This window comes from Setaria italica, chromosome IX (assembly GCF_000263155.2).
Source record: "Setaria italica strain Yugu1 chromosome IX, Setaria_italica_v2.0, whole genome shotgun sequence".
NCBI lineage: Eukaryota > Viridiplantae > Streptophyta > Magnoliopsida > Poales > Poaceae > Setaria > Setaria italica.
In genome coordinates, this window is record NC_028458.1 from 47,617,528 (window position 1) to 47,630,969 (window position 13,442).

Below are 13,442 nucleotides of genomic sequence, written 5' to 3' on the forward strand. Positions count from 1 at the left end.
TTCCCCCTCCGACCCATCCGCCTCGCCTCTACTCCTCTCCTCGCCGCGCCGCCTGATCAGCCGCGCGCATCCTTTCCAGCCGCTCGATCGCCCAACCCTAGGAGGCTCTCCCTCTCCCTCCCCGCCGTGCTGCAATGGCGGACGTGGATTGCGTCGCCGCGGGGCCGGAGGAGATATGGTGGCGCCGGCCCAAGACCAAGATCGTCTGCACCCTCGGCCCGGCCTCGCGCTCCGTGGAGATGTGCGCGCGCCTGCTGCGCGCCGGCATGTGCGTCGCGCGCTTCAACTTCTCCCACGGCTCCCACGAGTACCACCAGGAGACCCTCGACAACCTCCACAAGGCCATGGACCTCACCGGCCTCCTCTGCGCCGTCATGCTCGACACCAAGGTCCGCTTTTTAACTGAGCCCGCTCCCTCGACGCCTTCACGCGCCGTCGTTTATCTCGTCCGCCTTTTTTACTGCACCGTTTAGGTTTCCGTTGTAGGCGCTTGATCCGATCTGTGTGTTGTTCTGTTCCTGTTAATTTGCGAATACGTCGTGCTTCACACGTGAACTAGTTTAGATGAACGGCAAAAAATAATAGTTCTACAAAAATGAACGGCAAAATTTTTCAATTGTTGGTAATCCGCCCTGCCAAAAGTAGGATCTTGGGAGTTAGGCCTCTGGGCGAGGACATGAGTTTTTGTATTTTTATTGTTTGACTTGTGCATTGTCACGATTGGTTGAGACAAGGGCAGCCTCTGGTAGGCTGTTATTAGCACGTTTATTGGGGCAGCTGGGGACCGAGATTTTAATTATTTGCAGATCGGCAGTACTCGTTGTGTATGTCCGGGATATGGTTTCAATGGGCTTGGTATAAACATTAAAATTTGTTTTTAGTTGTTTGCTTTCTTTATGTAAATCGAGGTGGACGCTAGTCGGGGGATTAGAAATGCATATGTGGTTGACATTTGTGGGGTGGCTCCAAAATTTACACGGTAGACGCCAAAGACTCAGTTTGTGCATCCATTGTACGCGTGCCTTATCAAGGAAGTCATATAAAGCGCCTGAAATGAGGATCAGATTCTGAATTCTGGTATTCTAGTTGATAGCTGAGTACCTAGAGGTCCTCCAGTTGGCATGTGAGTTGGTATTAATTTGTATGGTCTACTAAATCGTTGTGGATCTATCAAAGTCATTGGCAACGCAACATGTCTCTTTCGTGGTAGTTTTGCATTGTGATCTTTGATTCTTTCTTAACAAATTAATGCTCTAGGTTTTATAGCCATCCAAATCCCTTAGTTCTTACACTCTATGCTGTTGCGTTCAACATTGATTACTCATTGTTAGCGTGAGGTTTGAAAACTGGGCTCTTCTGATCTACAAAGCGTTGACCTACATTATTCTCTTTTTCCTGATTTCAGTAATATAATGTTCTCCACTAATTAGATAGTAGACTTCCTTGTCAGTCAGCCAGCCATGAAGTTGTATATAACATGCATTATCTGTTGTGACTTTGTCGATCTCATGCAGATGTTTCTTAAGGCATCTTGATGTAATGTTACATTTGGCTGTGACTAACCTGAACTGTTAGATGCTGTGTCAGTTTGCCTACAGCACAAATCTTGGCCTGGAATTTTTGTGTGCTTGGTAAATGTAGCGCATATTTCATGCATCATGCTAGATGTCAATGATGTACATATCCTTTTGTTTTAATTAATTTACAGGATTGGTGCAAAATGCATTACTTTTTTTTATGATTATTAGAGGTGGATTCATTATCTTTGTAGCTTTGAATGGATTAACTTCTGCAACATACTGCTTGTCAGATTTGTGCAAGCAATTCATGTTTATATACCTGACAAACTATTCGAATATCTTGTCGAGCAGTGTCCAAATTGAACAATACATCTACTTTATTTCAAAAAATATAAAACAGTTACTGTGCAAACTTGTTTGTGTGTTGAACCTTATAATTTGCCTGTTTGTACAGGGACCAGAGATCCGCACGGGCTTTTTGAAAGATGGCAAGCCTGTTAAGCTGACGCAGGGAAAAGAGATTACAATCACCACTGATTATTCCATTAAGGGTGATGAGAACATGATTTCGATGAGCTACAAAAAGATTGCTTTAGACCTGAAGCCTGGGAGCACTATACTATGTGCTGATGGCACCATTACACTCACGGTGCTTTCATGTGATCCTGCACAAGGCTTGGTTCGTTGCCGCTGTGAGAACTCTGCTCTCCTTGGGGAGAGAAAAAATGTCAACTTACCTGGGGTCATAGTGGATCTTCCAACTCTAACAGAAAAGGACAAAGAGGATATATTGAAGTGGGGTGTACCTAACAAAATAGACATGATTGCTTTGTCCTTCGTACGCAAAGGATCAGATCTTCAGATGGTCCGAAGTGTGCTTGGTGAACATGCCAAGTCAATCCTACTTATGTCCAAGGTATGCTCATCTCTCCAAGAAACTTGCATCCCTTGTTTGCCTTGTGCTGTGGTTTATTTGCTTATACAATTGATATCTCTGCTCTCTGTCAGGTTGAGAATCAAGAAGGCGTTGCCAATTTTGATGAGATTCTTGCAAACTCAGATGCTTTCATGGTTGCCAGAGGGGATTTGGGAATGGAAATACCTATTGAGAAGATATTCTATGCGCAGAAGGTGATGATCTTCAAATGCAATGTGCAAGGAAAGCCTGTTGTTACCGCAACCCAGATGCTGGAGTCTATGATCAAGTCTCCTCGCCCTACACGTGCAGAAGCGACAGATGTTGCCAATGCTGTCCTGGATGGCACTGATTGTGTGATGCTTAGCGGTGAGACTGCAGCTGGGGCATATCCGGAGCTAGCAGTGCAGACAATGTCTAGAATTTGCTTGCAAGCAGAGTCACATACGGACTATGGAGCAGTTTTCAAGTTAATTAGTAATGCGGCCCCAATCCCTATGAGTCCACTGGAGAGTTTGGCATCATCCGCAGTTCGAACTGCCAATATCTCCAATGCATCACTCATTTTGGTCCTCACAAGGGGAGGTACAACTGCAAGGCTCGTGGCAAAGTACAGGCCAGCCATGCCAGTGATATCCGCTGTGGTTCCAGAAATGAAGACGGATGATAATTTCAACTGGACTTGCAGCGATGAGCGCCCTGCCAGGCATAGCATGATTGTTAGGGGCCTGATCCCGATGCTGAGTGCTGCTACCGCGAAGGCATCTGATACTGAGGCGACTGAGGAAGCCATCAACTTTGCCATAGATCATGCGAAGAAGCTCAAGATCTGCAAGTGTGGAGATTCAGTTGTCGCGTTGCATCGTATCGGCGCATCATCTGTCATCAAGATCTTGACAGTCAATTAGTGTTGGTGTGGGGTGGGTATTTGTGAGGGCAAATTTTGTTAGGCTGTGATTGAACCCTTGTTAGCATCATTTTGTCAGCTCAATTGCATGTCTTGAGCTTCGGAGATTGTCTTTTAGGAGCGAAAAGGATGGAGTCTTTTGCTGTAGGGAACTATGCCACGCGTTTGCTGAGCATTTTTACAAGTTTGAAAACTCTAAATAATACATAAGTTGTATGCTAATGTGTTCTGTTTCCTGTTGATTCGGTCTTTAAGTTATTCTATCCGGTGGTTCTTATGTTTGGCAGAGTCTGTGCTGCAACCTCTGTTCATCAAGTTGTTTCATTGCCGTGTCTGTCCGTGAGCAGTCGATCTTCCTTTACATGTTTTTGGTGTTTAACATTTTTGATCGATGGACCCTATGCAGAATTGTTGAATGTAGATCTGATGATTCTGCATTCTTTGAACAGGTTCAGTAGCTTTGTGTAAGGACCGCCCCTTTTACATTTCCATGGACACTTTCATGCCATTCGAGAAAGCTTAGCGAAAAATGGAGAAGAAGCCAGCTACTTGGTGTTGATGGAAGGATGGAGACGTAGCTCCATTAAGTTGCTATTGAAGCTTCCAAATCATACGAGAACAAACCAAACCCCTTTTCCAAAAAAAAACAGAAAAGAATAAAAGCACCGAACCAATCACCGGAGGACACGTATTCTTGAGCTTGTCCCGGTGTACATTTCGCCAGGTCACACACCGTGTTGACCAAGTGTTAGCACATGAACTTGGAATCAGCCAATCATTTTCTGAACAATGATCACAGCATCTCTGAAACGAAATAAAAAAAATACGATACCAACAGATAGAAAAATTTAGATTATGATCGAACGCGTTTAGAGATTGTTGCTCGTAAGTTCTGACAGGGCCATGATACCTAACGGCATGAAAATATAACGGCACTATTGGTGGCACATAAACCATCTTCACGATTTACCGACAGAAAGGTTGCACTGCATAGGTGCTTTGACAGAGTTGATAGATCATAGATGCAATGTAAGCAGCAGAAGATGCATTATTCTCCAATAATCTCCATCCACCTGAACAGAAGCAAAACTAGTTGTACAATTCCATCTAAGAACAAATGCAGCTTTTTACAATGGCCACCAATCATCACGTAGAAACCAAGAACGAACTTCTACAAGATTCTTATTCTGTCCATTACCATCACGACGAGGAGGAGGAGCTCCCGTTCGATCGTTGCGAGAACAGCCCGCCAAAGGGCCACGAGAACCAATGCCTCCTGCCGCTGCTTCTCCCGTCGTCGCCGCTGTGCGCGTTGCCGCTGGCCTCGTCAGCAGCGCGCCTGCCGCCGCCGGCCGGCTCAGCAGGCTCCTCCGCGGGCAGCTGGTGCCTGCACACGGGGCAGGAGCTGTGCATCTCCAGCCATGGCACGATGCACGGGTCATGGAACCGGTGCTTGCACGGCATCTCCCGCGCCTCGCCGCCGGCCGCGACCTCGTCCAGGCACACGGGGCAGGTGAAGGCCTCGCGCGCCCGGACCATCGGCAGCGCCGCCACGGCCTCCTTCCTGGCTGGCGGCGTGCCCTGCCGGCTCGGGTCGGTCTCGGCCAGGTACTCCAGCAGCAGGTCCAGCCCAGGGCCCAGGAACAGGTCCCCGAGCGTCAGCCCGCCGGGGCCCAGGGCCGCGCCGCCGGCGCCTGCGCCTCGCTCTTGCCCCATGAGCATGGCGCGCGCGTCCGAGGGGCTGACGAGAACGACCCGCTCGCGCCCCGCGTCGGCGGCGTCGCCCTCCTGGAGCGCGTTGAGCAGCTGCAGGAGGGCGATGTTGCGGTACTGCCTCCGCGCGAAAGCCGCGAGGTCCCCTCCGCCGCCACCGGCGTCGAGGCCGTGGCGGCCGGAGGAGGCGGCGAGATAGTCCATGAGCACGGGCGCCCAGAGCGAGACCTCGCGCTCCAACGCGGCGTCCGAGGCGTTCACACTCACAGCACGGCCTCGGGTGTCCGCGTCGCCGCCGGCTCGACGGTCGCCGGCCATCTCCTCCACGAAGCCGGTGTGGCAGTGGGGGCACTTCACCTCCTCGATGCCCAGCTCGGGCCGTATGATCAGCGAGCACATGTGGCAGAAGTACCTGGAAGCGGCGCCGGATTCCTCGTCCATGTCTCCCCTTTCCTGCGCCCTGTATGCTCCGCCTTCTTGATCAAGAACTGCACCCAAGATCAGAATTCTATCAGATGTTGATGAAATCAGAGCAATATTCTAGTTACCGAACTGAAGACACGATCTAAACCCATACGGTGATTCATCATCCTTCAAAAGAAAATCATGGATAGGACGTTACCAGGAGGCAGGGAGCCTCCGCCTATGCTTCTCCTACGCGATCACCAAGCCTGATTCTGCTTCCTCGGTCAGGGCAGGGAACCGGAGCAAGCAACCAGCGGAAAAACAAGCGAGGAGAAGGATCTAGAACCGCAAGGAAACCGGTTTATCCGGACCGGGAGCGGCGACGACCGAGCAAGAGAGGACGACGACGACGCACGCAACGCGACCCGGGTATTAATTAGTAAAACTCGTGGGCGCGCCTTGGGATAATTGGCCGTTTCTTGTTCCACATCAACCGCTTCTTGTTCTGTACCGGCCGCGGCGTCGCCTGGCCAACGGAGAGCTCGATCCGCGGAGACTCTGAAGCCTGAATTTTTCTATGGGTTTTCCGTTGCCGTCGTGGAATGCAATACGGCCAAACCGAAGAATGAGACAGGTAGTGGGATGGAGATGGTGTGAGGACACTCCTCAGTACAATTTTTTTCCTTTGGCGTATCCGAGACGGACTTTGTGATGTTAGCCTATATGATCAGGGCTGATCCGATCAACTAGAGACAAATGACGGATATCCAACTATTTTTGTTTGATTGGTAGAACAGGTTAAATTAACAACCTTCTGACTGCAAAAGGCCAACGGTAGTGGTACACTCAAATGCCCGTCATCGGCTGAGTTTAAAAATTGTGCCTTGTACGTATTATTCTTAATTTTTTCCATAATATCGGCATGGTTTGCACTATAATCCTCCCAATAACAATTTTCCACATAGCAAAAGTTGTCTGCTACATCTCCTAGTTGTATGCTACATTTCCTATAAATACTAGAACAATTTACAATTTGGGACGGAGGGAATATTTATATATGATAATAGTTGATAATTTGCAGAAGTTCGATATTATATGTAATGCAATCATCACAGTTTGGAGGATGGGGGAGCAGAACATGTCGACCTCGTTCTTCCATCGTTAGTCCCACCACGTTGTCGTTGCCTGAAAAATCTTTCTTCATCGCAGCTCTTTTCCTTTAGTCCAACATCGATAATTCCACCGTCACCATGAATCTAGATGTTGCTAAAAAAAACAACGATATTGCAATTGTTTGGTTAACCGAATTCTTTTAATAATAATTATATTTTAGTACACCACTATCAGCTGTGAATTGCGTGAGCTCAACTGGTTAGCACCTTACGGCAACCGGTACTGTGTGTGTTTTATTTTAAAAAAAATTCTCCTAAGAGCAACTCCAAGAGTATCTAAAAAAATTCTTCCCCAAAACTATGTATTGGGGGTTCTCCCAAAAAAAATTTCCCCCAAAAATATATCGGTCCAAGATCGCTAATAAATAGCCCCCAATATTTTAAACACAGGCCACGCCATCGTATTGGGCCCATCGAAAGGGACGTGCGGGCGTGTGGGAATCAGAATTGGGGGAGGAACGTCAACGCTAAAATATACGCGGTGGCAGACTGTTTTTTAGCGTCGCTAAAAAATTGGGGAAGGTATAGGTGGATTGTTGGAGTTCAATTTTTTCTCTCTTTTTTCCTAAAAAAGTATTGGGGGTAAGATTAGCGGCCTCTTGGAGTTGCTCTAATCTCTATTAGCTGAGTCTAGTAAATTTTATTATGGTGCACTTATTTTTTTCATATTTTTTTACTCTTCCTTCTTTACTCTATTAAGAGTTTTATGTAATCCGTAAAAAAAAGAGTTTTAATGTAACGAATTCCAAAAAATAATTAATACTTGCATTTAGATGATCTCAAAATTCATCTTATTTTGGGGATTTTAATGTAAATCCTTAAAAATTACCTCCCAAATTAAGTTTTAGCTATTTACTGAAAATAATTGATCTGCAAAAGATTTACGCAAGTACTCCCCCTCCGTCCCAAATTATTAATCATTTTAGCTTTTCTAAATTTATAGATTTTGTTATGCACCTAAATATATACCATGTGTAAAAGGTATGAATATAGGAAAGTCAAAGTAACTAAAAATTTAGGATGGAGGGTGGTACATTCAATATACCACTATTTTTTTAATATGAAATAAAACAACGAAATCTATATACATATATACTAAAGTTCCCTCATGAATCCTAGCCCCACGTGGGACCCACATATTATTCAGGCGGGATCCACGTGGTACCCGCACACTATTTAGGTAGGATCTACATTGGACCCACTATTCAAGTGCGACCCACGTACTCTTAGGGAGCCACACATTGTTTGGTGGGACCCATGATCTATTGAGTGGGGCCCTTATCATTATTTAAAAAATTATCGATGATGTTTATTCTATTATTAGCGGTTATATTGTATGAGAAGTATAAAATATATTTATTTTTAAATCTGGCTTCACGTGGGATCCACATATTATTCAGGCAGGACCCGTGTGGCCATTGTGATAAGAAATTGTTTGAATTTAATATTGGATGCGATCAATTTGATCTTAAATTATGTTTTATTTTTTATTTGGTTCGATGCATAGCGATGCTACTTTAAGTATAGTAAGATAATAAATTTGTATTTCATCATTATTTCAGATTAGCCCCTTTCATATAAGCGCGTATCGCGTGCCAACCTGACTAGTTCCTCCTCCGACGGATCGAACCAGCTGCTCCATGGGGAAATGGGCCACCTAGCAAACCTCTCTCTTTGGCCCATCTAAAATGGGGCAAGAATCCCTCTAAAAGAATGAGAACAGATTAGAAACAGGCCCAGAACAGCACGAGGCAAGAATCCTCTACGGCGGAGAGAGAGAGAGAGAGAGAGAGACCGGCGAGAAGCCCCTGTCTCCGTCGCCGTAGAACGAGCAGCAGCCTAGTCGATGGCGTCGCCGGATCCCGGCCGCACGCCGGCGCAAGGCGACGAAGCCGGCTCCACCTCCCCGTGGCCTCTCCGCAAGCTCCAGGTCTGGATCCCATCCGGGTTATCCCCCTTTAGGAAAAGTTCCAATCTCGGTAACCAGTCCTTGATGGATTCGTGTTCATGGTCACCCTTCTTCATCCCAGATGCGGTATTAGGTATCGTTTATTTTGGTCGAACTGATCTGTCTTTAGCATTACGGGTTTGTTTCATACACGTTAGAACTACTGTTATGTTTTGGGCATTCTAGAGCTTTTTTACTGAGTTAATCCTATTCCATTCACAGTGAGAAATCATAGAACCTATCCATTGATGCGTCCTCTATCTGTATTATCTGAAAAGCACCACAAGTTAGGCCTGCCACTGGGGAGGGTATGGACAAACCCACTCTTGTTCACACCCAAATCCAAATAATTATTATTCACTCCTTACCCTCCCCAATCTCAACCATATCCAATGGATAATTAACTTTGTACTACATATATATACATATCCAATTGATTAATTATATGAAGGGCGGACCTGGCGCAATGGTAAAACTCTCCACTTGTGGCCTGGAGGTCCTGGGTTCGAACCAGCCTCTTTGCAGAATTTTAAAAGAATTTTGCAAGGGTAAGGCTGTCTAGGAATCTTCTTCCTCAGACCCCACCTTGTGTGGGAGCTTTTCGCACTGGGTTACGCCCTTTTTTTATCCAATTGATTAATTATACCCTACCCTCCCTATTTGTAATGGTTATATAATTTTCTACCCATACCCTCCCCATTTGAAGTGGGTGTGGATTTGGGGAGAGGGTATGGATACCCAGTGGTAGGCTTACCACAAGTATCCATCTTTATGTTTTGTTGGATTAACAAAGAAGAAATTTGAATTCATCCTTGGATCCATGCTTTTGTTCTTTTGGCGTCACATTCTTCCTGTTGCATATGTAGAGTTTCACACCAGGGCTGTGGTCGCAATACAAAGTTTATGAGAATGCGGTTGTGGAGAGTACTAAAGGTGAGAGTTATATATATATATATATATATATATATATATATATATATATATATATATATATATATATATATCCCAGGATGCATTAGTCCCTTAGTGTCGTTCTGAAATTGCGATTTGGTCGTCTTTTTATTCTAGGAACTATTGCAGATGCTCTGGTCCTTGTGAAAGAGCATCAGGCGGAGGCAATTGGATGTGCCACTGTTGCAGGATTCATTCTGTTCAGAGGTATACTTCTGGTTTTCATTTGGAACCTTATTGCTATTTGTTTGTTGTGTATCTGCATGGGAAATGGTCAGGAGAAGCTATGGTTCATGAATTATAGTTTTTTTAAACATCTCATGTGGAAAACGCCAGTTTTATTTTGTGTTTTCAGTAGGAAGTTGAATGGAAAAATGGGGATTGGTACTGTTATATATTGAATGAGAATAACATGATCTGGCAAATCCTGAAACCAGACAACAAGGTGCCAGTTTTGGCATCCCAGTTTGGCACCCTGGTCATCCATGGACCATGGGTGTCCGGGCACTAGTACAATACTACTATCATACTATGTCTACGCTAGTTGCTAACATAAAGAGATGTAGAGAGAAAAAGATGTAGCATTGGTAAAGCTGCTAATTTTCAGAGCATTGAACTGGTGCATTGTTCTCTGGAGCTGAGTCCAGGGTACCATCCTTTAGAGAATGGAGCCTATGTGTTATTTGCTATTTGATTGGAACTATTATATTCTTTTACCATGGATTAATTGGTTTTGGAATAAATTTTTAGCTGCTGGAATCCTGTTTTAATTGGTAGTAAATGTCTCCTGTTAGCTGTCTTTTATGTTAATAAATAGTTATAGATCTTATCTACACTTGTTAGGACTTACGATCCTTTAAATTCAGAGTAAGTTTTTGTAGTACTTTCGCACAATATTTGAGGTTTGGAAGTGTACTACTGTGTAGTAGTAGCTGTAGCATCCCAGTTTTCCTGTCAGGGGCTTAAACCTTTGAACTTGTTTGGGGAGACATCCATACATGGACAAGGACAAATGACTAAAGAAAACTATAAAGCTTGGCACCCAATTATTATTCTGGAGTGAAAAAGGAGAGATGCATGTTCTTTTGTTTCAGACATTGATACTGTCTCTGATATGAACCTCTAGTGACTAAGTTTGGACTTCTGGTATTTCCTTATGATTATGTCCAAATGGATTCTAGAACATCATTTTTTTAATGTTGAGACTAGTTTCTTTGAGCTAAAAATGCAAAACCTTACGGATTAGATGCATTATCGGCCGCTATGAGAAGATTGGCTTCAATTGCAGTTGCAATATGTAACTGCTTGCTACTGATCGTGTTTGTAATATCATACTATACTATGTTTTATCCTGAAGCAATCAAATTGTGCTGTGAAGCTCTATTTCTTTGCCTTTTCCATTGACATGTTTCGTTGATTCAAGTGTCTACCATGCTCATGCTGTATGGGCCTCCTAGGTAGCTCCTAATGGTGGCTGATTGATTATAGCTTAGTTACCAGAGAATTGTGAATACACTCGAGTAGTCGGGTTATTATGTACACATTTATCACTCCATTGGAGGTAAAGTGGGATCGGTCCAAGAACAAGTCAAGACCAACCAGGTGTATCTGGCACTATCTTATTTGCTCATCTCAGACTCAGTTGGCTAATTCCTTGTCTGACCTTGGCAAATTGTAGAATCAAAGAGTTTAACTTCCTTTGGACAAAACTTTTAATGAAATTGCCAAGCAGACATACCACTTGAAACCCATCACAATCATGAGCATTGACAAAGGTACAAACCAAAACATGCTTATGAACAGCAATTACTAACAGGCATTGAACTTATGAAAAAACAATTTTGTAACACTATGTCTGTATGTGTAGTATTTCCTGTGAGTAGTTCCTCTAATAATTACACAAAGGTGCCATCTGTTTGGCAATGATTTGCATACTTTTTTTTGTTGGGTCTCAAACCTTGATACTGATGGATTTTGGCATCAGGTCCTCGGAGATTTTTATACCGCAATACCTTTGGGCGTTTCAAGACTGAGAAGGTATAATCCTTATAAGTGTATTATATTAATTTTGAAACTTTTGTTCACACATGTAACATTCATTAGATAGATTTGCAATTCCAAAATTCCGCAGATCCATGGTCAATGTCTGTAGTCCAATTTAACCTTAAGGGTGGGCCATAATAAGTAAATCAGTCTTAGTTGAAGAAATTCTCACAATGGCTATGGTCCAATGTAGCATTAAGCTGGGCCCCATTGAACAGCCGACAACTGCACACCAGAGCTGCCCCTGTCCTCTCTGTTCATATTGATTCTGGTGGACTTCAGCCAGTGAGAAGAGAGAGAATGAATTTTCTATTGCTATGGCTTACCTTAAGCTTGAGGTGAACTTTAAGCTCTGACAACCTTCTTGCTCTTGTCACAATGGCTATGGTTAACAAAAAACCTTAGGGTGCAGCTTATGTCCTCCATTGTGGCTGCCCTTAAGTGATGAATTGATGTGTTCTTGTCTCATCCCGATTGAATGTATTTTGTCTTTAACTCTTTGTAGTCATCAATGCGACTTTTGTCAGTCCAATCAGATCATAACTACAAGAACCAAGGGAGGCAATTTTTCTATTCTTTCATGGATATATGAGTGCATCTTATGTTCGTACCAAAATGTTGCCAGGATTTACTGAATGATGCTGAGGAAAGTATGATGGAGTACAAAACATCTATTGCGAACTTGAAGAAAGAATCGAAATACACTCTTGACAAAGTAGCTATTGGTGAAAGTGATCTGCAACGTGGACAAACTGATTTGAGGTATTTTACATGTCTCTATTGCTGTTTCGTTGAATAATATGGTTTGTTCCCACTCACCAACATATTATAAATTTATGCTCATGCCTCTCTCCAGATCTACTGGGAAGCAGATCCAATCTCTTATAGGTTCCATATACAAGGCAGAATCCACAGCTGCAGGTATTAATTATATTTCTAGTTATTTGGATTGTTTTAGTTATTTTGCAACTTAATTTGAAACCTCATCTACACAGAATCGGCTATGCAACCTTCCGATTGCTCATTTTACATATTATAACTGCATATCTATTATTTTTCTGGCTGTAGGTCTGATGGATAGACTAAGAACCATTCCAACCAGGCAATCTCTGGAGCTGCGAGCAGAGGCGAGTACATAATTATTAGTACATGGAATATTTTCTCGGTTGCATGAAGTGCTGATTAAAATACATTGCTTCTTTTTATCCTTCAGGTGGCTTCCATGGCCTCCGATTTGAAGAATCAGAGATATGCCTTGCAGGAAAGAATCAACAAAATATCTGAATATGGTGTCCGTGTCTGAACTGCACCGCATATACATTTCCCCTGATATCGATTCATACAATAAACTGTGAATCCACCGTGAGAGGTGTGTTTGTTGATTGGACAAGTGCTGTGTCTCCAGATTCTAACCTTTTTTTGTTAGCATTTTAAATGCTAGGACAGACAAGATCACTCATCAGAATTCAGAACCATGAAATTGTTCCTGTCAGTTTACTGTTGAGATTGCTCGTTTGTGGGAAAACTTTGGATACTCCCCATCTATATGCAATTGCAAGGAAAGCTATGTTCCATCATGTGTGCTGTGTCCCTATGTTTTAATTTCCTGCAAACAATTTGTGCCGTCCGACTCGAAAAAATTGTCTACAAACTGTAAGTTGCTGCTAAAGTAGGTGACAGGAGTATGTATTGAGTATTATGCAAGGATTGCTTTTGCAGCCTCCTGATAATCTCATTCCAATTCAACCTCCCGATAATCTCATTCCAATTCAAGTACCATATTGGCAGTGTCCCAACATGATAAATTGGATTGGGGAACGAGGAACTGCTGAAGATGCTCCAACGCCTTTCATACCAATTCAAGTAC

General features: G+C 43.7%; 3 protein-coding genes across 4 annotated transcripts; 2 read left to right on the plus strand and 1 right to left on the minus strand.

Moving 5' to 3' along the window:
- On the plus strand, positions 1-3,583 carry LOC101782013 (pyruvate kinase, cytosolic isozyme). Its single transcript, XM_004984465.2, has 3 exons — positions 1-389; positions 1,975-2,436; positions 2,529-3,583. The coding sequence occupies exons 1-3, from the start codon at positions 135-137 to the stop codon at positions 3,342-3,344; spliced, it is 1,533 nt and encodes a 510-aa protein (XP_004984522.1). The 5' UTR covers positions 1-134; the 3' UTR covers positions 3,345-3,583.
- A 702-nt stretch (positions 3,584-4,285) lies between these two features.
- LOC101782423 (E3 ubiquitin-protein ligase SIRP1) lies at positions 4,286-6,228 on the minus strand. The gene is made up of 2 exons (XM_004984466.4): positions 5,679-6,228; positions 4,286-5,544 (listed from the first exon to the last, which is right to left on the minus strand). Exon 2 carries the CDS (start codon positions 5,495-5,497, stop codon positions 4,544-4,546), a length of 954 nt encoding a protein of 317 aa, XP_004984523.1. The 5' UTR covers positions 5,498-5,544; positions 5,679-6,228; the 3' UTR covers positions 4,286-4,543.
- Positions 6,229-8,360: 2,132 nt separating this feature from the next.
- Positions 8,361-13,152, plus strand: LOC101782823. 2 transcript variants are annotated; one of them, XM_004984467.2, is made up of 8 exons: positions 8,361-8,563; positions 9,448-9,514; positions 9,650-9,739; positions 11,517-11,569; positions 12,201-12,337; positions 12,432-12,496; positions 12,644-12,702; positions 12,789-13,152. In XM_004984467.2, exons 1-8 carry the CDS (start codon positions 8,480-8,482, stop codon positions 12,876-12,878), a joined length of 645 nt encoding a protein of 214 aa, XP_004984524.1. In that variant the 5' UTR covers positions 8,361-8,479; the 3' UTR covers positions 12,879-13,152. The 2 variants fall into 2 exon arrangements, with proteins under 2 accessions (XP_004984524.1, XP_004984525.1); XM_004984468.2 differs by having other exon boundaries at positions 9,662-9,739.
- Positions 13,153-13,442: the final 290 nt, after the last annotated feature.